General features: G+C 39.1%; 1 protein-coding gene across 3 annotated transcripts in view; it reads right to left on the reverse strand.

The window, feature by feature from the left end:
- Nucleotides 1-1,034: 1,034 nt before the first annotated feature.
- LOC135477470 (uncharacterized) overlaps nt 1,035-23,346 on the reverse strand; it is a 34,381-nt gene continuing 12,069 nt past the window's right edge. The window contains exons 4-8 of one of the 3 annotated variants that reach the window (XR_010445201.1): nt 21,356-21,437; nt 19,487-19,563; nt 7,386-7,512; nt 5,007-6,033; nt 1,035-4,628 (exon numbers count right to left, since the gene is read on the reverse strand). Coding sequence is in view for 1 of the 3 variants with exons in the window: in XM_064757586.1 (XP_064613656.1) it covers nt 5,974-6,033; nt 7,386-7,512; nt 19,487-19,563; nt 21,356-21,437 (346 nt within the window). In the remaining 2 variants the exon portion in view is untranslated. Of the gene's footprint in view, nt 6,034-7,385; nt 7,513-19,486; nt 19,564-21,355; nt 21,438-23,346 lie in introns of all 3 variants that reach the window. The other 2 variants (XR_010445200.1, XM_064757586.1) reach the window with 2 other exon arrangements.

Consider the following 23,346-nt stretch of genomic DNA (forward strand, 5'->3'; position numbering starts at 1 on the left):
TAACTGTGCGCATTTCCAACCCACACAAAATATGAAAGCTGGCGCTAAGTAGGACCCCGGTTTCTTATTTTTGTAAACATACACATAAATTTTCTTTAGCTGTATTTCGTAAAGCATGGCAACAAAAAAGAACACTTTGTCCTGGTTCACATAAACATATACACGTTTGCAGGTAATGTGGAGATTAAATTACATAATCAAACACACGCATACAGGTAAAGTGTCTTGGCATTATTAAACAAATACGCTAAAGCACTAAGTAGTACAGCTTTTGGCGTCTGCGCTAGAACATACTAAGGTTATCAAGGCAGGGTTAGGAGACTTTAAAGATTGAACATTCCATTTTTATAGTATTTTCCAGTTTCAAAACACACATCAAGGCTACATGGAAACAATTTTCTTCACTTGTAAAATTACCCCAGTTAGTTTCATTCTTTAATATGTTCAGAGCGGTGCATTATGAAATTTCAAATAGTGTATTTCAACTTTAAATTGGCATTTTTCATGTGACAGTGAAACCCTTTATCAGGGCCATTTAAGATTTTTTCAAACTTAAGTGTTGGCACCTACGTATCGTTTTAAAGTCTTAATCTGATTCTGAAAGTGCATATTTTTAGAAAATTGGATGACGTATACAGTATTTATTTATTTGTCTGACTGATGTTTTACGCCGATCAAGAATATTTCACTAATACGACGGCGGACAACATTATGGTGAGAGGAAACTGTGCTCTGGGAAATCCACGACGATCCACAGGCTGCTAGCAGACCTTCCCACATACGACCGGAGAGGAAGCCAGCAGGGGCTGACGTACAGTATATTGGAACACAAATATCTCCCGAGAGAGTGTCAGCATAGTTATGTAGTATCTCAGGTTTTCAATTCCAGACCCAACTACAAAAAAAAAAACCCCGCATTTTTCATGGTCCGGAAAAAAGTTACTCTCAAATTCCATGTTTTCCAGGGCCTAAAAATACACTGAGTATGAAAACAAATGCACTATAGTTCAACAGACATAATACAATCCGAGATAAACATGGTAAAGAGTTTAATAAAAACTAAATAATGGTTCTATGCACTGGTGTAGAAAAAAGGGGACATTGAAAATTTTCAGTTTATTTGCTGGTTAGAATAAAATAACCAGCAACGAAAGGATTATGTTGCATTCTCACATAAATATATCGCGGCTTGAAACATTATAGAACAATGGCTTGCTTCTTGTCAAACTTGCTTCCTTAAATATGGCTGGAATGATCAATCTAACAGAACCACATACCAGTTGATTTACATCCCAGTTAGAGAGAAAAAAAAAAACTTTTTTCACAGGTCAACAACAGGTAAGCTAAAAAAAACGACCATAATAGGGTGGCAGCATTTAACCTCAGCCTCTCACCACAAGCAAATGTACTGACCAGTCCAAGAACCATCATTTGACCTTTTCTGAACATGCTAGACCTGTGCTAGAACCTTTCTAGATGCGATCTAGAAACCTCCAGAAACTGTGCTAGAACCTGTCTAGACGCGCCCTGGGAACATTCAGAAACTGTGCTAGAATCTTTCTAGACGCGCGATAGAAACATTCTGGAAGTGTGCTGACAATGTCTTGCATATAGCATGAAATGTTTGTACAAACAAGTACACAGGCATAAGAGAGGCCAATGTCATCACCAGCCGTATATATCAATCAAGCAGATCTAACAGTTCAGGGACACAGCACATCAATATCCCGCATGTGCGTGCTCAACACAATGGTAAACAAACAATTAAGCAACTTACACCATAAATATAAAGAAAGGATGAGTTATAAACAAAATGTGTAAATATAAAATACCTACATCTTATGCATAGTCTATTACGTGACCTTAAGTATTTTCATACACTAACACAGATCTTAAGTACATGTAGAAGAGAATGAAAAACAAAAGTTTGGTTTCTTAGGAGTAAGAGACACACTACTCATAACAATAAACAATACTTTCAAGCTAAACTCAACAAAGTAGTGACTAACTCAGCAAAAGGGATACCAATCTACATTCAACACTCAACAATTCACACATGCAAGTTTAATACATGTATATTTGTTTAAAAATATTCCCTCAAAAACATCTGTAAAAGGAGTGAGCTATGTTTGCAGAATGCTCCAACGAAAACTATAACAAACCTCACAAATCCTATAACCATATTAAAACATCGACGTACCTAAATCCAACAGTTTTTCTTCATATACAAGCTCAAGATACAGTTTTTATTCTGGAATGCTAAGAACATTTAATATGTAACAATTTGCCAGGTGTCCATGCCAAGAAAACAAACAATGTTGACTGATTTACAGGTATTTGTCACGAAAATAACAAAAAATAAGTCTAAGTATAATGCCATAAAAATATATGTCCATTCTTTTCTAGCATTTTTGTTTGTCCTCCAGACCGTACCTACGAGATTATGACAAGGTAATGGTTCTCGTGCATATTTTCAACCCTTCACAAATGTTTCAGTGATTTTTCTGCCAACATTCACCGTCATATAACACACCGTATTGCCCTAAACGTACATTTTGGAGACAAATAAAAGACATAAAATATTACTTTTGGTGGTCAAACTTTTCCCAGATTTCCAGTAAAATATCAACTCCACTTACAAACACGTTTCTAAGATTACTAGACCTCTCGGAATCAGCCAAAATAATTATATTATTCATTCCCGAAATTTGTCCAGGTCACGAAATTTGTCTACATCACGAAACTTGTCTAGGTCACGAAATTTGGCTACGGTCTAGGTCACGAAATTTGTCTAGGTCACGTACAGTATTTTGGATCAGTGATATCACACGTGGTGCGATTAAATGTGAAAAATGTCATGGACAAAAAACATGTTTGACAAAAAAACATCATGACAGCATTTTCAAACACTTAGAAAAATACTTTCGTCATTTGTTCATGCGTCATACGAAATTACAGGTAAAATCCTACATTACATTAATATCAGAATTACACATAGCTACCGGCTTGAGCAACAGATGGTTTTCCAGTGACAAGGTTACAAATAAAAGTGACTTGTTGTTTCACCTTTATGGTCACTCTCTTCAGACAGGACAGGACTGCTTAATACATGTACACATGGTTTCCCAGTGACAAGGTTACAAATAAAAGTGACCTCTTGTTTCACCTTTATCGTCATTGTCTTCAGACAGGACAGGACAGGACTGCTTAATACATGTACACATGGTTTCCCAGTGACAAGGTTACAAACAAAAGTGACCTCTTGTTTCACCTTTATGGTCACTGTCTTCAGACAGGACAGGACAACTTAATACATGTACACATGGTTCCTCAGTGACAAGGTTACAAATAAAAGTGACTTCTTGTTTCACCTTTATCGTCATTGTCTTCAGACAGGACAGGACTACTGAATACATGTACACATGGTTTTCCAGTGACAAGGTTACAAATAAAAGTGACCTGTAGTTTCACCTTTATCGTCATTGTCTTCAGACAGGACAGGACTACTGAATACATGTACACATGGTTTCCAGTGACAAGGTTACAAACAAAAGTGACCTCTTGTTTCACCTTTATCGTCATTGTCTTCAGACAGGACAGGACTACTGAATACATGTACACATGGTTTCCCAGTGACAAGGTTACAAAATAAAAGTGACCTCTTGTTTCACCTTGATGGTCATTGTCTTCAGACAGGGCAGGACTACTTAATACATGTAACATGGTTTCCCAGTGACATGGTTACAAATAAAAGTCACTTGTTGTTCACCTTTACCTCATTGTCTTCAGACAGGGCAGGACTACTTAATACATGTACACATGGTTTCCCAGTGACAAGGTAACAAATAAAAGTGACTTGTTTCACCTTTATCGTCATTGTCTTCAGACAGGGCAGGACTACTGAATACATGTTATACATAAACCTAACTTATGTTATAAAGTGCATGTATTCTGGCATAAGTATTCTAGCTATATTTTTGAACTTTGTAACAACCAACATCAACACAAACCAGATTCAAGCAACTTTGATAGGGTGTATACTGTTTTCAAACACATGGAATATCAGTAGTCATCATTGTATATGCTACTGTGAATAATACTTGGACAAATCTTCCATAATAATTTATAAAATATTCTGCAATTACCTAATAACCTAATTCTGCAACCATTCCAACCAACACTGTGACCAATATTTTGAAACAAAGTGAGAGAGCTATGAGGTGTAAAGAAGTAATCTGCACAATTTTATAAAGCTTGCATCTTTAGTTACACAAGCAAATCATTTTTTGTGTCATTTCCATAATAACTATCTGCATAATTTCCACTGAAAACAGTGCTTCAGAGGTTGAAAAAGTTCAAGTATGTGTAGTTCCACGTTGAACTTCCTGAATCGAAACTTCCTGAGTCTGATCAAATGCTGTCACATTGTGACTGGAAACCCCTATACTGTATATGTACCCTGGAAAACCCTACATTCTACCTGTACCCTGGATCCCCAAATGTCCCATTGTGACTGGAAACCCCTATATTGTACATGTACCCTGGATCCCCAAATGTCCCATTGTGACTGGAAACCCTATATTGTACATGTACCCTGGATCCCCAAATGTCCCATTGTGACTGGAAACCTCTATATTGTACAATGTACCCTGGATCCCCAAATGTCCCATTGTGACTGGAAACCTCTATATTGTACATGTACCCTGGATCCCCAAATGTCCCATGTGACTGGAAACCTCTATATTGTACATGTACCCTGGATCCCCAAATGTCCCATTGTGACTGGAAACCCTTATACTGCACATGTACCCTGGATCCCCAAATGTCCCATTGTGACTGGAAACCACTATATTGTACATGTACCCTGGATCCCCAAATGTCATATTGTGACTGGAAACCCCTATATTGCACATGTATTCAGGATCCTCAAATGTCCCCATTGTGACTGGAAACCCTATATTGTACATGTACCCTGGATCCCCAAATGTCCCATTGTGACTGGAAACCCCTACATTCTACATGTACCCTGGATCCCCAATTGTCACATATGTGCCAGATGTATCACATGTCACATGTTCAGATTTCATCTTTTAACATAATTACAAAGTGTGACAGTAGGTCAGCTTAAAGTCTCAGGCATGTTGGCTCTCCCAAAGTTATAACACAAAGGCCTACATTTGTACCTCTAGGGCCCAATGCCTGGGAAGCTGTTACTTATTGACCCATATCCCTTTGTGCAAAATCGACAAGGATTGCATTGCAAGGAGTCCTGAGATTTCAGATGCCCAAAGATGCCTTTGTAATGCTTTTTGGACCATTCAAAGCAGTTTCAGTCATGAGGTGCAAATTGTTGTAGCCATATGTCCAAATCAAGATTTCATCAGCAGCAATCAATGTTACAATTGCATGTAAGAGACCATGCCCTTTTTTCATTCAATTACTCAAATTCAACAAATTGATAGCACTGCGTGAATGGAATGCAATACATATCCTTGAAGATCCCTCCCCCTCCCCCCAAACCATTTGCGCAGAGATGATTCCACACAATTCTGCAGCTTTTGTTGAGCTTCAGAATATGTATATATTTCTTCCTGCATGTATACAGTTTCTATATTCACAAGAACATCAGAGGCACATATTGGTATTAGGTAACAGTAACAAATGGGGTACATTTTCCTAAGCAACCTGGTCCCAAGCTGACCTGACTATAGAACCGATGCAACGAGGGAGTCCTACGTTCCCAGACTGTCCACTAAACATCATCGCAAAGGCAGAAATGAACGGCAGACCAGAGCTCTGAACTGAATTACAAACACACATGTACACTTCATTGTTGTCAGCCCGTTACTGGGTCCCTTGTAACAAACTACCCTTTACTGTTGCCAGCTCACTACTCAATCCCTCATAACAAATACACATGTACACTTTACTGTTGCCAGCCGGTTACTGGATCCTTTGTAACAAGTACCGGAATCAGATCTGCTGATATGTGGTGTCTGTCTTACAACCGCTGCATACAAAGTACACCCCTTCCTGAAAATACAGACAGATTCATGGATTCATAGGTTGTCTGGCTGACACAAAGGGTTACAAAACTTCACACATAAAATGGCTACAATTATGTGAGTAAAACAAATGAGTATGGCTTTACATGCCACATCAGTGCTTTTCACTGGGCATTATATTTATTTATTTATTTATTTTTTTACTTGATTGGTGTTTTCAGCTGTACCTCTTGGTGGGAGGAAAATGAGGGAAACTCACAGCCATCTGCAGGTTGCTGTCTGATACTCCCAAGTACAACCAGACAGGAAGTCTGCATGAAGTGGATTTAACCTAATGGTGATCGCATTGGTGAGAGACTCCTGGGTCATTGTACTGTACTAGCATGCTAACCCCTCAGGCATGCATTTCTCAGACATTGCATGTAATACATAAATTGTGGCCAACATATATGCATACACCAATAGGCAAAGAACAAAATACTCATAGACATGTACAAATACAACCATACCCACATGCCCCAATACACTGACAGACAAACATGTATACAAAGTCACCAAGACCCACATATATAAATACACCTCACAGACACATATATAAATATACCTCACAGACGCATATATAAATACACCCCACATGCACATATATAAATACACCTCACTATGCACATATATAAATACACCTCACATGCTCATATATAAATACACCTCAGACAAATATATAAATACACCTCACATGCTCATATATAAATACACCTCAGACAAATATATAAATACACCTCACACACATATATAAATAGACCTCACACACATATATACACACCTCACATGCACATACATAGAACATAGATACATACATAGAAACCTCATACATAAATATACCTCACAGACACATACATAAATACACCTCACCGACACATATATAAATACACCTCACATACACATACATAAATAGGCCAAGACTCGTATACGCATAAAATATACCAAAACTCATGTACACATAAATACACAAATGCATACATGTACATGTTTATAAGTACACAAATACTCACATACATGTACAGAAATACACAGTATTAATTAATTAATAATTATTAAATACTAACAAGTATTCACAAACATGTATAGTAATACACCAATACTCAAATATATCTTTAAAATACACTTATTCTCACATACATGTATAGAAATAGCTTGTATTACATACTTGTAAATTTCCTTGAGAAAGATATTCTCTATGTTACATCAACAGGTAATGAACTGATTTAGAAGAAAACTTACAAAAACATGTATTGAAGAAAGTTGGCCCAGTTGACCACATGTACAGGGCTGGCACATTCCAGACATTGTACAGGGTACCCGCACTATGACAAAGGCTCTTACCTTCACCAGTAAAGGAAAGTCTAACCAGAACTCTCTGTTAGGAATCATTTCTGCCCCCTGTGCACCTCGTGCTATCCTCAGGAAGAGCACCCCTCCAACCAAGTAAATCACCAAAAACACGAAAAACCTGTAAGAGGAACAGACAGAACAAATGATTACAAGGAGCATCCCCACAAAACACCTGTTGGATGATATCACCAAAGGTGTTACAGTACATGCGTGTTTGGTGAAAGTACGACGTGCTAATTATCCCAAGAATAGAATTGCAGACCATGGGATTGGAACAGCATGTTTCCCTCCACCCATCAACCTTTTCAACCGCATCCATGTGTAGAAGTCAAATATTCTGGAGTAAAACATAAAACACCAATGGGCCTCCCTTTGTAGTTTGCAATGGCACCAAGGTCTATGGGATCATTACTCTTACCTGTCTCTTTCTTTCCCAGCAGGCTGCAAGAAGGTCACAATATGACTGCAAGAAGGTCACAATATAACTGCAAGGAGGTCACAATATGACTGCAAGGAGGTCACAATATGACTGCAAGGAGGTCACAATATAACTGCAAGAAGGTCACAATATGACTGCAAGAAGGTCACAATATGACTGCAAGGAGGTCACAATAAAACCAAGAACAATGCCAACATGACACAACAATCTGCCTTGACTTAAACTGCACAAGCATCATGCAAGATAACATGAAATTTGGGATACCCATTAAATTAATAAATTTTACAGTGTTTTTAGAGTAACTTACTGATATGACACTAGTCCACACTACAAGAGGAGTGGCTAAGAGATACATCATTCCACAGGTTCTGTTCTCCACTGGTGACAACATGAACGTGCATAGTACTTGCAATACCAGTTTTTACACCCAGCGAAAGTTAGCAACTATTTACTTACCCCGGTTCCCTTATCCTAAAATAGGTGTCGACTAGTCGCTTATTTAACAGTGTAAGCCTCCGCGCATTTGCACTTGATAGCCGATTTTTCTGGCCGTCTTTTCATAGAAGGAAAGTTAAATATGCATTATTGTCCGCCAGTTACACGAGCCAATTAGCTTCAGTAATGAAATACACCCAAAATGTATGGCTTAATCCAGAGATCTAATATGCCGAGTGTGAATGGTTCTGGTGACAATTTTACAATTTCCAAAGCTTTCAAAGACATTTTGCACGTGAGGCTTTCAATACGTCAGCGCTACCTTGGTCATCTTGTAAAATTCACTCTCATGGTCATGCTGGTCACTGTCCTCTACGAGAAATATTCTTGAGTAAATCAATAAAAACCTGCGCATATAGGCCCTGACATGACCCTCATATACAGAGAATGTCAGACGATCAAAAAACACAGTGTAAATGGCTATGGAAACAAAAAGGCTATATCTCTTCAAAGATCCTACAGTATGTTGTCCACACCTGTGGAACTTAATGACCATACAGGCCACCAAATGACCGGGACATGCAGTAAAACATTAACATCTAAAATGAACAATGGAAATTGCTCTTGTGACAAAATCTCCATTTGTCCTGCCCCAGAAAGACATTGTGTATCAGAAGGATTCAATAATAAACTTCCATGCAATTTTTATTCAGTAAAAATGGGGTCTTCGTGTTCTGTATGACACTTAATTACGGTCACCCACCTTAATTGTCTTATCCATACCTGTGGGAAAATGGTTATGTAATTGCATTAATTTCTTTTGCGTTCGCCCCTAATGATTATTAAATCTGCTCAAAGGTCCTCTGCAGTGAGCAATCAATCCAACAAAAGGTCAATAAAACAGGCTTTTCCTGTCTGTATAGACCCCTAATAACCCACATCTGCAAGAAAAAAATGAACTCTAATATGTACGACTTATGTGATTCTGGTGACAGCAGTCACTTGTGCCATTCTAGGGAGACATTGTGCACTTAGAATAATTAATACATCCAATTTGTATTGGGAAAATATGGGGTTTTCATGTTTTCCATGACCCTTAATTAGGACCACCCACCTTGATCGCCCTACACATACCTACGCAAGAAATGACTATTAAATCTGTTCAAGGTCCTCTGTTGTGCACGCAAGACCAAATAGAGGTCAATAAAATGGGTTCTTCCTGTCTGTATATACCCCAAAATGACCCACAGATAAACACCAAAAGGATAACGTTTGATAAGTATGATGTAAAAGGTTCTGGTGACAAAACCATTATTTGTGACGATTTAGAAAGGCATTGCGCACTTAGAAGAATCAATATATCAATGTTCCATCTAATTTGTATTGGGTAAATATGAGGTTTTCCATGTTCCACTGCATATTTTGGCACACAATATCTTCCTAAAGCAGCACATATACCTGTTTTGACACTGCAACCATTCAAATTGTACAAATCAGACATTAATGTTAGATCTCACATTCACCCAATTAAAACTGGATAGATCATTCATCTATTCTATCCTTCTGGTACACAATGTCTTTCTAGAGTGGCACAAATACCTGTTTTGACACTGGGACCATTCAGATTGTACATATCAGACATTAATGTTAGATCTCACATTCACCCAATTAAAACTACATAGATCATTCATCTATTCTATCCTTCTGGTACACAATGTCCTTCTAGAGTGGCACAAATACCTGTTTTGACACTGGAACCATTCAGATTTTACATATCAGACATAAATGTTAGATCTCACATTCACCCTACTAAACCTGGATAGATCATTCATCTATTCTATCCTTCTGGTACACAATGTCCTTCTAGAGTGGCACAAATACCTGTTTTGACACTGGAACCATTCAGATTTTACATATCAGACATTAATGTTACATCTCACATTCACCCTACTAAAACTGGATAGATCATTCATCTATTCTATCCTTCTGGTACACAATGTCCTTCTAGAGTGGCACAAATACCTGTTTTGACACTGGAACCATTCAGATTTTACATATCAGACGTTAATGTTAGATCTCGCATTCATCCAATTAAAACTACATAGATTGTTCATCTATTCTATCCTTCTGGTACACAATGTCCTTCTAGAGTGGCACAAATACCTGTTTTGACACTGGAACCATTCAGATTTTACATATCAGACGTTAATGTTAGATCTCACATTCATCCAATTAAAACTGGATAGATCATTCATCTATTCTATCCTTCTGGTACACAATGTATTTCTAGAGCAGCACAAATACCTGTTTTGACACTGGAACCTTTCAGATTGTACATATCAGACATTAATGTTAGATCTCACATTCATCCAATTAAAACTGGATAGATCATTCATCTATTCTATCCTTCTGGTACACAATGTCTTTCCAGAGTGGCACAAATACCTGTTTGGACACTGGAACCATTCAGATTTTACATATCTGACGTTAATGTTAGATCTCACATTCATCCAATTAAAACTGGATAGATCATTCATCTATTCTATCCTTCTGGTACACAATGTATTTCTAGAGCAGCACAAATACCTGTTTTGACACTGGGACCATTCAGATTTTACATATCAGACATTAATGTTACATCTCAGGTTCACCCAATTAAAACTGGATAGATCATTCATCTATTCTATCCTTCTGGTACACAATGTCCTTCTAGAGTGGCACAAATACCTGTTTTGACACTGGAACCATTCAGATTTTACATATCAGACGTTAATGTTAGATCTCACATTCACCCTACTAAAACTGGATAGATCATTCATCTATTCTATCCTTCTGGTACACAATGTCTTTCTAGAACGGCACAAATGCCCGTTTTGATGTTGGAACCATTCAGATTGTACATATCAGACGTTAATGTTAGATCTCACATTCATCCAATTAAAACTGGATAGATCATTCATCTATTCTATCCTTCTGGTACCCAATGTCTTTCTAGAGTGGCACAAATACCTGTTTTGACACTGGAACCATTCAGATTGTACATATCAGATGTTAATGTTACATCTCATATTCACCCTACTAAAACTGGATAGATCGTTCATCTATTCTATCCTTCTGGTACCCAATGTCTTTCTAGAGTGGCACAAATACCTGTTTTGACACTGCAACCATTCAGATTGTACATATCAGACGTTAATGTTAGATCTCACATTCATCCAATTAAAACTGGATAGATCATTCATCTATTCTATCCTTTTGGTACCCAATGTCTTTCTAGAGTGGCACAAATGCCTGTTTTGACGCTGGAACCATTCAGATTGTACATATCAGACGTTAATGTTAGATCTCACATTCATCCAATTAAAACTGGATAGATCGTTCATCTATTCTATCCTTCTGGTACCCAATGTCTTTCTAGAGTGGCACAAATACCTGTTTTGACACTGGAACCATTCAGATTGTACATATCAGACGTTAATGTTAGATCTCACATTCACCCTACTAAAACTGGATAGATCATTCATCTATTCTATCCTTCTGGTACACAATGTCTTTCTAGAGTGGCACAAATGCCTGTTTTGACACTGGAACCATTCAGATTGTACATATCAGACGTTAATTTTAGATCTCACATTCATCCAATTAAAACTGGATAGATCATTCATCTATTCTATCCTTCTGGTACACAATGTCTTTCTGGAGTGGCACAAATACCTGTTTTGACACTGGGACCATTCAGATTTTACATATCAGACGTTAATGTTAAATCTCACATTTATCCAATTAAAACTGGATAGATCGTTCATCTATTCTCTCCTTCTGGTACCCAATGTCTTTCTAGAGTGGCACAAATACCTGTTTTGACACTGGAACCATTCAGATTTTACATATCAGACATTAATGTTAGATCTCACATTCACCCTACTAAAACTGGATAGATCATTCATCTATTCTATCCTTCTGGTACACAATGTCCTTCTAAAGTGGCACAAATACCTGTTTTGACACTGGAACCATTCAGATTTTACATATCACACATTATTGTTAGATCTCACATTCACCCTACTAAAACTGGATAGATCGTTCATCTATTCTATCCTTCTGGTACACAATGTCCTTCTAGAGTGGCACAAATACCTGTTCTGACACTGGGACCATTCAGATTTTACATATCAGACGTTAATGTTAGATCTCACATTCATCCAATTAAAACTGGATAGATCGTTCATCTATTCTATCCTTCTGGTACACAATGTATTTCTAGAGCAGCACAAATACCTGTTTTGACACTGGGACCATTCAGATTTTACATATCAGACGTTAATGTTACATCTCAGGTTTACCCAATTAAAACTGAATAGATCGTTCATCTATTCTATCCTTCTGGTACACAATGTATTTCTAGATCAGCACAAATACCTGTTTTGACACTGGAACCATTCAGATTGTACATATCAGACATTAATGTTACATCTCAGGTTTACCCAATTAAAACTGAATAGATCGTTCATCTATTCTATCCTTCTGGTACACAATGTCTTTCTAGAGTGGCACAAATACCTGTTTTGACACTGGGACCATTCAGATTTTACATATCAGACGTTAATGTTAGATCTCACATTCATCCAATTAAAACTGGATAGATCGTTCATCTATTCTATCCTTCTGGTACACAATGTCCTTCTAGAGTAGCACAAATACCTGTTTTGACACTGGGACCATTCAGATTCTACATATCAGACATTAATGTTACATCTCAGGTTCACCCAATTAAAACTGGATAGATCATTCATCTATTCTATCCTTCTGGTACACAATGTCTTTCTAGAGTGGCACAAATGCCTGTTTTGACACTGGAACCATTCAGATTTTACATATCAGACGTTAATGTTAGATCTCGCATTCATCCAATTAAAACTGGATAGATCGTTCATCTATTCTATCCTTCTGGTACCCAATGTCTTTCTAGAGTGGCACAAATGGCGTTTTTGTCACAAGAGCCTTTTTCCTCTCAGGCCTCAGCATTAGACGTTCATGTTTCCCTGCATATCTGGGTCATTTCTGGGTTTTTACTGACAGGAAGATCCCATTTCACTGGCATGAACTTGGCTATGAGTGCATGAGGACCTTTGAACAGATTTTACAGCCTCATAGAGCGGCACAAAAGAAACTAATGCAATATCATAGCCATTTCTTCACGGGTAAGTACAGGACGATCAACTTAGGTGGCCTTAATCAAGCGTCAGAGAAAACATAGAAGACCTTATATTTACCCACTAAAATTGGATGGAACATTCATATATTTAATGTCCCAGGACATACTGTCTCTCTAGAGCGGCGCAAATGGTAGTTTTGTCACCAGAATCATTTACATTGTACGTCTTAGAATCAAATCTTTTGCTGTATATGTGGGAGAAATAGACAGACAGACACGCACACATGCATGCGGGCGAACTGTTTGACAGACAGATAGATGGATAGACAAAGGTTGAACAGGGGGACAAGCTGAAATCCTTATGCCACTCCAGAATATCTGTACAAACATATACCAAACGTGCATAAAACGTTCTGAAGCCCCTTCTACAATGAGGAAACGGGAATAAGTAACCAGTCGCTAACTTCCGCTTTATGTTTTAACCCTTCATGCGGAATGACGACCCTATTAGCACTTCCATTTCTTGTGAGGGGGAGAGATGAATGTAATTCTGTGTGTTTTAGGGTGTAAAGTCTTTTCTTTTCTTTGCTGCCAATCTGCCATTTTTGGTGTACAGGTGCACGCTTGGTATCACAATGATGGAAATTGTATAATCTTTAGACAGGTATGAGTGTTAATGATGAAAGTTTGAAATTCTGGACACAAGGAGACAGGTGGTGATGAGGCTGTGAGTGACATCTCCTGGGCGTTTCTCGGCACCCCTCCCCGCTTACGGCATAGAAAGGTCCAGATTTCGACATTCAACCCATGTCAAGATTTTTTATGGCTTCTTTCTCACAGGCTGGGTCAGGAGTGCACCAAAGCTTATTGGCCAAGAAATGTTTGGAACTGAGCTACAGCGCTAAACATTAACATTGTCGGTTATGGAAAATTTATGGGGGTCTGAGGCCATGTACACCAAGGGGAGACAATTTCACCACTAATAAAAAAAAAACACAATGCATGATTTCCCTACTTATCTCCCCTTGGCCAACAACCTAACAAGTTTAAAAACCGTTTAAATCTTTAGCTCCACTCACACACAAAGTTGTCATAAGTATTATCTGTAAACAATGTGTTTGCTTTCACAGTTATAACAAATCAGAAATAAATGCCTGAGCTTCTGCCATGGGGAATGATCGCAAATGTTTAAAAAAAAATTACTGAATAACGCAATTACAATTAGATCATTTAATGGGTGAACTGAGCAAATAAGCAGCATTGTCCATGCAATATATTCAACATCTTTACTTCATTGCATAGCTTTTCTGATAAAAAAAAGATCATATACTGACTTGGTAAAGCCACCTATCACTGGTATTATCATAAGACCACACTATTATATGATATTTGTAATAACCTATCACCTCAATATGTCCAAAAGCCATTCAGTTTTATATCTAATATTCAACTTTAGAGTTTGCGTTCTGAGTCTTCTATAAAACGACTTACTTGCCACATCTAAGGAAGCAACTTTTTGGACCAGGTTTGTTCAGAAAGTCAGCTATGGAATTCATCAGAAAGTGATTTATCAAGGCTGAATCTACCCTACTGGTTACCGGCCCCGATAGCACAGTTGGTACAGTGGTAGATCCAGGGTCAATCCTGGGTCGAGTCACACCTAAGACCTTTAAAGAGGAAGTTGTAACTTCCTCTCTTGGCATTCAGCATGAAGGGGATAGCTCAACTACAAGTTGACCCGTATCAGTATAATGGCTCGAGCGGGGCGGCTTACTTGCCTTCAGTAAGGCATCTCAGTGAAGCAGCACTAGATAAGAGCTGTGCAAATCCGTCCTGCAGCAAGAAGGCACATTTCATGCACTCTACAGATTCCTTCGTCATCATATGACTGAAAATCATTAAGTACAATGGTTAACAGTTTACCAAGCACTCACTCACTCACTCCATACTGGTAGGTTGTTTTTAATAGCTATTTTATGTCAAACTGTTGGGAAATATATAACCAACTGCAATGTGTCTAATAAATGTCTCATCTTGTAAATCCGGTAAGTAATATGGTCACAGAGCATCAGCGATGGAACATCCTCAGTGCAACACTGTGCTTGTATGCAGGTCAATACATACAATACAACATATTGTTTAACCATGATTCTAATACACAACACAGGAATTCAGTAATTTAGGGTATTTACTCTGCACACACCCAATCAACGCCGGAACATCCCTCTCATGCTGTTGTGCTTTATATGTGAGCACACCCTTTTCCCCAATACATGCAGTCCTATTTGAAATGCCAACCCTAACATTTTCTTTGACATTACTTTCTCTATTATTGGACGCCAACGTTCAGGGTATGACATAAGCTACGCCTGAACTATATACAGACAAGCTAAAATGAAGTGAGCTTCAGGAGAAAGACCGGAGAAAAACTGTCTCTAGAACCCTAGAAATATATTTTTGTCAAATGAACTGCATGGTGGGCTGTATGGCAAGGATTTCTGGCACCACCTGAGCTTTTTGCTCACCTTACAAATAGCAAGGAGACGTATTCTGAATGGGTGAATCAGGTGCTTGCGGTGCCAGTGTTCAGTTCGTACGGTTGCAATGGCCACCCATAGTACACAGACAGCCAATCATTACTAGCGATTTGCATATCAAAGAAAAGGAAGTCTTACCTGATAGCTCAACACTGTGCTCAGCTATTCACAGGTTCAATTTAATTTGTGTCGGCCTTATGATAAACATTCATGCATCTGCAATGCACTAATGTTCAATTTAATTTACACTGTGGTAAAACATGCAAGACCACACAAAGCAACCCAGTGACGACAAAGTTTGTTCTTTACAATAGCTAATAATGTCAGCTGTCTCAGTCAGTGTAATATAATTCAAGAAAAAAAGAAGTAAAATCAAACCACAGTTACATGTACACTCATAGTCAGTTTAGACATCCATACTCGGGGTAGGGTGAACTACATGCTTTTCAAACAAATTTAAATGTTCCAAATTTCTGGTAAACACTGCATCTGCAAATAAACATATTCAAAGCATTTTTTCCAGCATCAGTGTAGATTAATTAACAAGTCGCTTCACAAAATGGAGATTATTGTCACAGTGTCCCATGTTTTAGGTTGAAAAACAGTAAGATCAAATTAGATTCTTTTTTTTTTTTTTTTTGATTGGTGTTTTACGCCGTACTCAGGAATATTTCACTTATACGACGGCGGCCAGCATTATGGTGGGTGGAAACCGGGCATAGCCCGGGGGAAACCCACGACCATCCGTAGGTTGCTGGCAGACCTTCTCACTTACAGCCGGAGAGGAAGCCAGCATGAGCTGGACTTGAACTCACAGCAACCGCATTGGTGAGAGGCTCCTGGGTCATTACGCTGCGCTAGCGCGCTAACCGACTGAGCCACGGAGGCCCCCTCTTCTGAATTTTCCTTATATTACATATTTAGTCTAATAAGAAACATAGAAGAATGTTGTTTAGAAACTTACAATAAAGAAACTATAGACGTTTGTCAAAACATTCAACAGGCATCAGTCATTACCACTACCACTGTTCTTCAACATTGCTTGCATTTATCATGGTACAGACACAGTCTGGTAACAGTAAAGACACATTTTCTCAGAATTAGACTAATGTGGAAACTTAACTGTATCAGTTAGAGCTTATAACCTCTCAAGTATGCATCGGTAACTTTTGCAGATCCGTAAAACGCAACAGCTACGTATAATTCAACCTACGTAAACACAATCTATTTGTATGACATTTCAAATAACTACAGTTTTGATGTTGTTATGTGCTGTCTTGTGGGTGTTTAGGAACAAAATGGCTGAATAACATCCTGGTGCCTCAAAACAAATACAATAGCTCCCCCTATATGCACTTAGCGACTTGACTCCTCTTGATGACCCAAATGCTAATGGTAAAGACAACCCAAGATGTATCAACATTTTTCAAAAATTTCATTGTAAAAAATATAGCAAACTAGGAAATACTCATACTCTTATGGACTTAAATTCATGTTTAATGCTTCAAATATATATGTTGTGATGGATAAGTTTTCATTAGGAAATACCACACTTTAAGGCAACCTTCTCTGGTCTTTTCAAATCAGAGTGTGTGTTCTTAAATGGGTTGGGGTTTCAACCAAATCCATGTTACTCCATAGAAAAAAAACATAAACTATGTTTTTAGCATTTAATACTATACCAAACTAACAAAGTTTTATGTAACCTCCTCCCCCCCCCCCCAAAAAAAAAACAGATATTGTTATTTATGCATTTTCCTGAAAATGGCCCTGTATAATGCCGACATTTTGGGAAGGCTGAATATATATGATTCAACGATGTATGTCAATTTTACAATATGCGTGATTTTAACCAGGGTATTACAGCTTCAGTGCAACCCACTGTCCACACATTTGCCTCTCAAACTTGGGGACATACATTATTTACCTTACCAGGGTGTTATGCCAAACCCACGCACATTCCACTTTTCTGCACGACAGCTGACAGGATTAAGAAAGGAGAAAACTGGTTAAGGTTACATACACTGCATACATTTGTCAGTAAATAAACTCTTATGAAAAGCCGCAGGTAAGCCATAATCAACTGACTTCATATCTGCAGCCCAGTCTCTCTGAAGTCAAATCTGCAGCCCAATCTCTCTGAAGTCAAATCTGCAGCCCAGTCTCCAAAACTCAGATCTGCAGCCCAATCCCTCTGAAGTCAGATCTGCAGCCCAATCTCCAAAACTCAGATCTGAAGCCCAATCTCTCTGAAGTCAAATCTGCAGCCCAGTCTCTCTGAAGTCAGATCTACAGCTCAATCTCCAAAACTCAGATCTGCAGCCCAATCTCCAAAACTCAGATCTGCAGCCCAATCTCGCTGAAGTCAGATCTACAGCCCAATCTCTCTGAAGTCTGTTCCACAGATCAATCTCCAAAACTCAGATCTGCAGCCCAATCTCTCTGAAGTCAAATCTGCAGCCCAGTCTCTCTGAAGTCAGATCTACAGCTCAATCTCTCTGAAGTCAGATCTACAGCCCAATATCTCTGAAGTCAGATCTACAGCTCAATCTCTCTGAAGTCAGATCTACAGCCCAATCTCCAAAACTCAGATCTGCAGCCCAATCTCTCTGAAGTCAAATCTGCAGCCCAGTCTCTCTGAAGTCAGATCTACAACTCAATCTCCAAAACTCAGATCTGCAGCCCAATCTCCAAACCTCAGATCTGCAGCCCAATCTCTCTGAAGTCAGATCTGCAGCCCAATCTCTCTGAAGTCAGATCTACAGCCCAATCTCCAAAACTCAGATCTACAGCCCAATCTCTCTGAAGTCAAATCTGCAGCCCAATCTCCAAAACTCAGATCTGCAGCCCAATCTCTCTGAAGTCAAATCTGCAGCCCAATCTCTCTGAAGTCAAATCTGCAGCCCAGTCTCTCTGAAGTCAGATCTACAGCCCAATCTCTCTGAAGTCAGATCTACAGCCCAATCTCTCTGAAGTCAGATCTGCAGATTGCTGCTTCGTACACTAAAAAGTTACTAAAACTAGATCAAAAGAAACAGCCACTGGTACCCTGAAGACTGCCATCCGCTAATAGTCCATTCAACATCTCACATGTGTATGTCTGTCTGGAAGTGATCTAGCTATGGACACGTCAATCTTTATTTCTTTATTTATTTAGCTGAAGTTTTGCTGCTGTACTGCAGCATATTACACTTATATGACCACGTCTAATATTATGGTGGAAGGCAAACAAGTTCTGGGAACCCTTCGCCAACCTGCAGTTTGCTTGCATTGCTGATAGGCTAGGGAGTCTCTGTGCAGTGCTAGCACACTAACCACTAGTCCTTGGAGGCCGCGACATGTCAGTACAAAGAGTGGCTGCTAAATCTGACTGCAGTGATACCGACAATCAACCTCATGGATCATGGAACTATGCACCAAGAATACTGACTTATGTTAAACCATTATCATTAAAGAACAAAAATTGTGTTAAAACCTTAAATCTAATAATCTTTCTATTGGTTTAAAATGAGTCAGGGATACTTACAAAATCACCATGACTGACCCTGTACTGAGATTAACTGGAGCAGGTAAGCAAACAAGATTTGTGTGGAACTCAAACATCTGCAACATAATGAAGCACAGAAATGTATACAAGAGAGATTAAACATCACCAGTCATTACATGTCACATACAAGCTCACTGACATCACTAGCAACATAACCAGTCATCACATGCCACACACACGCTCAATGACACCACTAGCAACAATACCAGACGTCACATGCCACATACACGCTCAATGACACCACTAGCAACAATACCAGACGTCACATGCCACATACACGCTCAATGACACCACTAGCAACATTACCAGATGTCACACGCCACATACAAGCCCACTGACACCACTAGCAACATTACCAGACGTCACACGCCACATACAAGCTCACTGACACCACTAGCAACACTACCAGACGTCACATGCCACATACAAGCTCACTGACACCACTAGCAACATTACCAGACGTCACATGCCACATACAAGCCCACTGACACCACTAGCAACATTACCAGACGTCACACGCCACATACAAGCTCACTGACACCACTAGCAACACTACCAGACATCACATGCCACATACACACTCACTGACACCACTAGCAACATTACCAGACGTCACACGCCACATACAAGCCCACTGACACCACTAGCAACATTACCAGACGTCACACGCCACATACAAGCTCACTGACACCACTAGCAACACTACCAGACGTCACATGCCACATACAAGCCCACTGACACCACTAGCAACATTATCAGTCGCCACATGCCACACACAAGCTCACTGACACCACTAACAACATTACCAGTCATCACATGCCACATACAAGCTCACTTACACCACTAGCAAGTTTTTCCATCATTTCACCATCTATCACCTGAACATTCACCTAGCCTTCTTCTGCCAAGAAATAGTTCATATCTATTTCTTATGTTTCTGTTTTGTTTTAAATAAATATCATATTCAAGAATTTTTTTTCTGAAGACATCATTAGGAAAACAGTGTATTTCACAGAGTTTGGTATGTAAAAATCGACTTCCACAAATATATCTCTCAAAATGAGAGTTTTGATGCTTAACTTTTTCTGACAAGTAATTATAAACAAATCACAAAAATTCAAAAGTTGTGATACAAGGCGAATGAATTAATCAGAACAGTCATATGGGCCTATCTGTACTCCGTGCACCCATAGAGCTGTAAGTCTTTTATAGTACTGTTGACTGTGTATCCTCACTAAGGTTTAAGACGAACAGAGAAGGTTGAAATCTACATTGCCCCTGCTCCCCAAAGTTAAATTTCTGATGCTGCAATTACGATCTGCAAAGATTGCACGCTTTACATTTTTGGAGTGATCAGACTATGCTTGTTTTGAAGAGATGAGGATCCAAGATGGTCAGTAACCGAGTTACGATGGTGTACATGACAGCAGTGTCAACCATAACGTTTAACAGCGTAGGATATAGCGTGGGTTTTCTCTGTTCATTACACATTAGTGTTTCATGGAGTTTCATGGAGCAATGAGAAAACAGAGCTTCTGTATGAAAACTGACTATCTCTGCATAATCAGGCACCAGAATGACATGATGGACAGACAGATGGACATACAGACAGGACTATGACAAGACTTCTTAGCCCTATGGGTGTGACGAGTACAAACAAACCCACATGCCAATGGCAGTTCTCTATGCGACTCTTAACACCCAGCACCCAGCTCAATCTTCAACAGAATGCTTATCTTGTCTGGGTACCAAGAAGTTACATTGAATGATCATGTCTGATGTGCAGGTAAACACAATCAAGGTAAGTGAAATAAGAAATTCTCCACCAGTGGTTGTATTAATACTCACATAATAAGTAGTTGGCTTTTCTTGCAAATACTTCAATTGAGGTGTGGTACTGTGGCTACAGATCAGAGCCACCCTGGTATGTCTGTGAACAGTGACAATAAAAGAAATGAACTCAAAATTGTACTATCTTCTTTGCTTAATCACAGGTTTTTGAAAGTTCTGACCAGTTTAAAAATATTCCAGTAAAGTTATCAAAATGGCTACAAACTGGTCAGACTGACACACAGAATCTAAAAACTAACACGTCAAATCAGTTATCAACTGTCCTCATCAAAAAGCTTGAATTCAAACTTGATTTACAATGTTAATTGAAATTCCATCTAGCACTATGGGAGACACATGTATCCCACACTGTAGTCTAGCAGTAGGCAATCAGAATTAGAATCAGAATTAAAACTACAATAGTTGTATTCTATGATGTGTGAGTTCAGCTCATGCTGGCTTCCTCCCCGACCAGACACCAGGTCTCCAGCAACTTGCGGATGGTCGTGAGTTTCTCCCAGACTCGGCCCCGTTTCCCTCCACCATAATGCTGGCCGTCATTGTATAAGTGAAATATTTTGAGTGTGGCGTTAAACAACAATTAAACATATAAACAATTAAATAAAACAGTAACAAGAGCATTAACTATCGACTATTTATTGTCACAAATTAGGCCTCCAAAAGTCTGTGAGAGCGGGAGAATGTACGAATTCCTTGTCTAAAGCCCTCCAAACATCTGTGAAAACAGGAAAACGTATGAATTCCTTGTCTACAGCCCTCCAAAAGTCTGTGAGAACAGGGGAATGTATGAATTCCTTGTCTACAGCCCTCCAAAAGTCTGTGAGAACAGGGGAATGTATGAATTCTTTGTCTACAGCCCTCCAAAAGTCTGTGAGAACAGGGGAATGTATGAATTCTTTGTCTACAGCCCTCCAAAAGTCTGTGAGAACAAGGGAATGTATGAATTCCTTGTCTACAGCCCTCCAAAAGTCTGTGAGAACAGGGGAATGTATGAATTCCTTGTCTACAGCCCTCCAAAAGTCTGTGAGAACAGGGGAATGTATGAATTCCTTAACTACGGCCCTCCAAAAGTCTGTGAGAACAGGGGAATGTATGAATTCCTTGTCTACAGCCCTCCAAAAGTCTGTGAGAACAGGGGAATGTATGAATTCCTTGTCTACAGCCCTCCAAAAGTCTGTGAGAACAGGGGAATGTATGAGTTCCTTGTCTAAAGCCATCCAAAAGTCTGTGAGAACAGGGGAATGTATGAATTCCTTGTCTACAGCCCTCCAAAAGTCTGTGAGAACAGGAGAATGTACGAATTCCTTGTCCACAGCACTCCACAAGTCTGAGAGAACAGGCGAATGTATGAATTCCTTGTCTACAGCCCTCCAAAAGTCTGTGAGAACAGAAGAATGTATGAATTCCTTGTCTACAGCCCTCCACAAGTCTGTGAGAACAGGGGAATGTATGAATTCTTTGTCTACAGCCCTCCAAAAGTCTGTGAGAACAGGGGAATGTACGAATTCCTTGTCTAAAGCCCTCCAAACATCTGTGAAAACAGGAAAATGTATGAATTCCTTGTCTACAGCCCTCCAAAAGTCTGTGAGAACAGGGGAATGTATGAATTCCTTGTCTACAGCCCTCCAAAAGTCTGTGAGAACAGGGGAATGTATGAATTCCTTGTCTACAGCCCTCCATAAGTCTGAGAGAACAGGCGAATGTATGAATTCTTTGTCTACATTCCTCCAAAAGTCTGTGAGAACAGGGGAATGTATGAATTCCTTGTCTACAGCCCTCCACAAGTCTGAGAAAACAGGGGAATGTATGAGTTCCTTGTCTAAAGCCATTCAAAAGTCTTTGAGAATGAGGGAATGTCTGAATTCCTTGTCTACAGCCCTCCAAAAGTCTGTGAGAACAGGGGAATGTATGAATTCCTTGTCTACATTCCTCCAAAAGTCTTTGAGAACAGGAGAATGTACAAATTCCTTGTCTACAGCCCTCCAAAA

The sequence above is a fragment of the Liolophura sinensis genome, chromosome 11 (assembly GCF_032854445.1).
Source record: "Liolophura sinensis isolate JHLJ2023 chromosome 11, CUHK_Ljap_v2, whole genome shotgun sequence".
In the NCBI taxonomy this organism is placed as follows: Eukaryota; Metazoa; Mollusca; class Polyplacophora; order Chitonida; family Chitonidae; genus Liolophura; species Liolophura sinensis.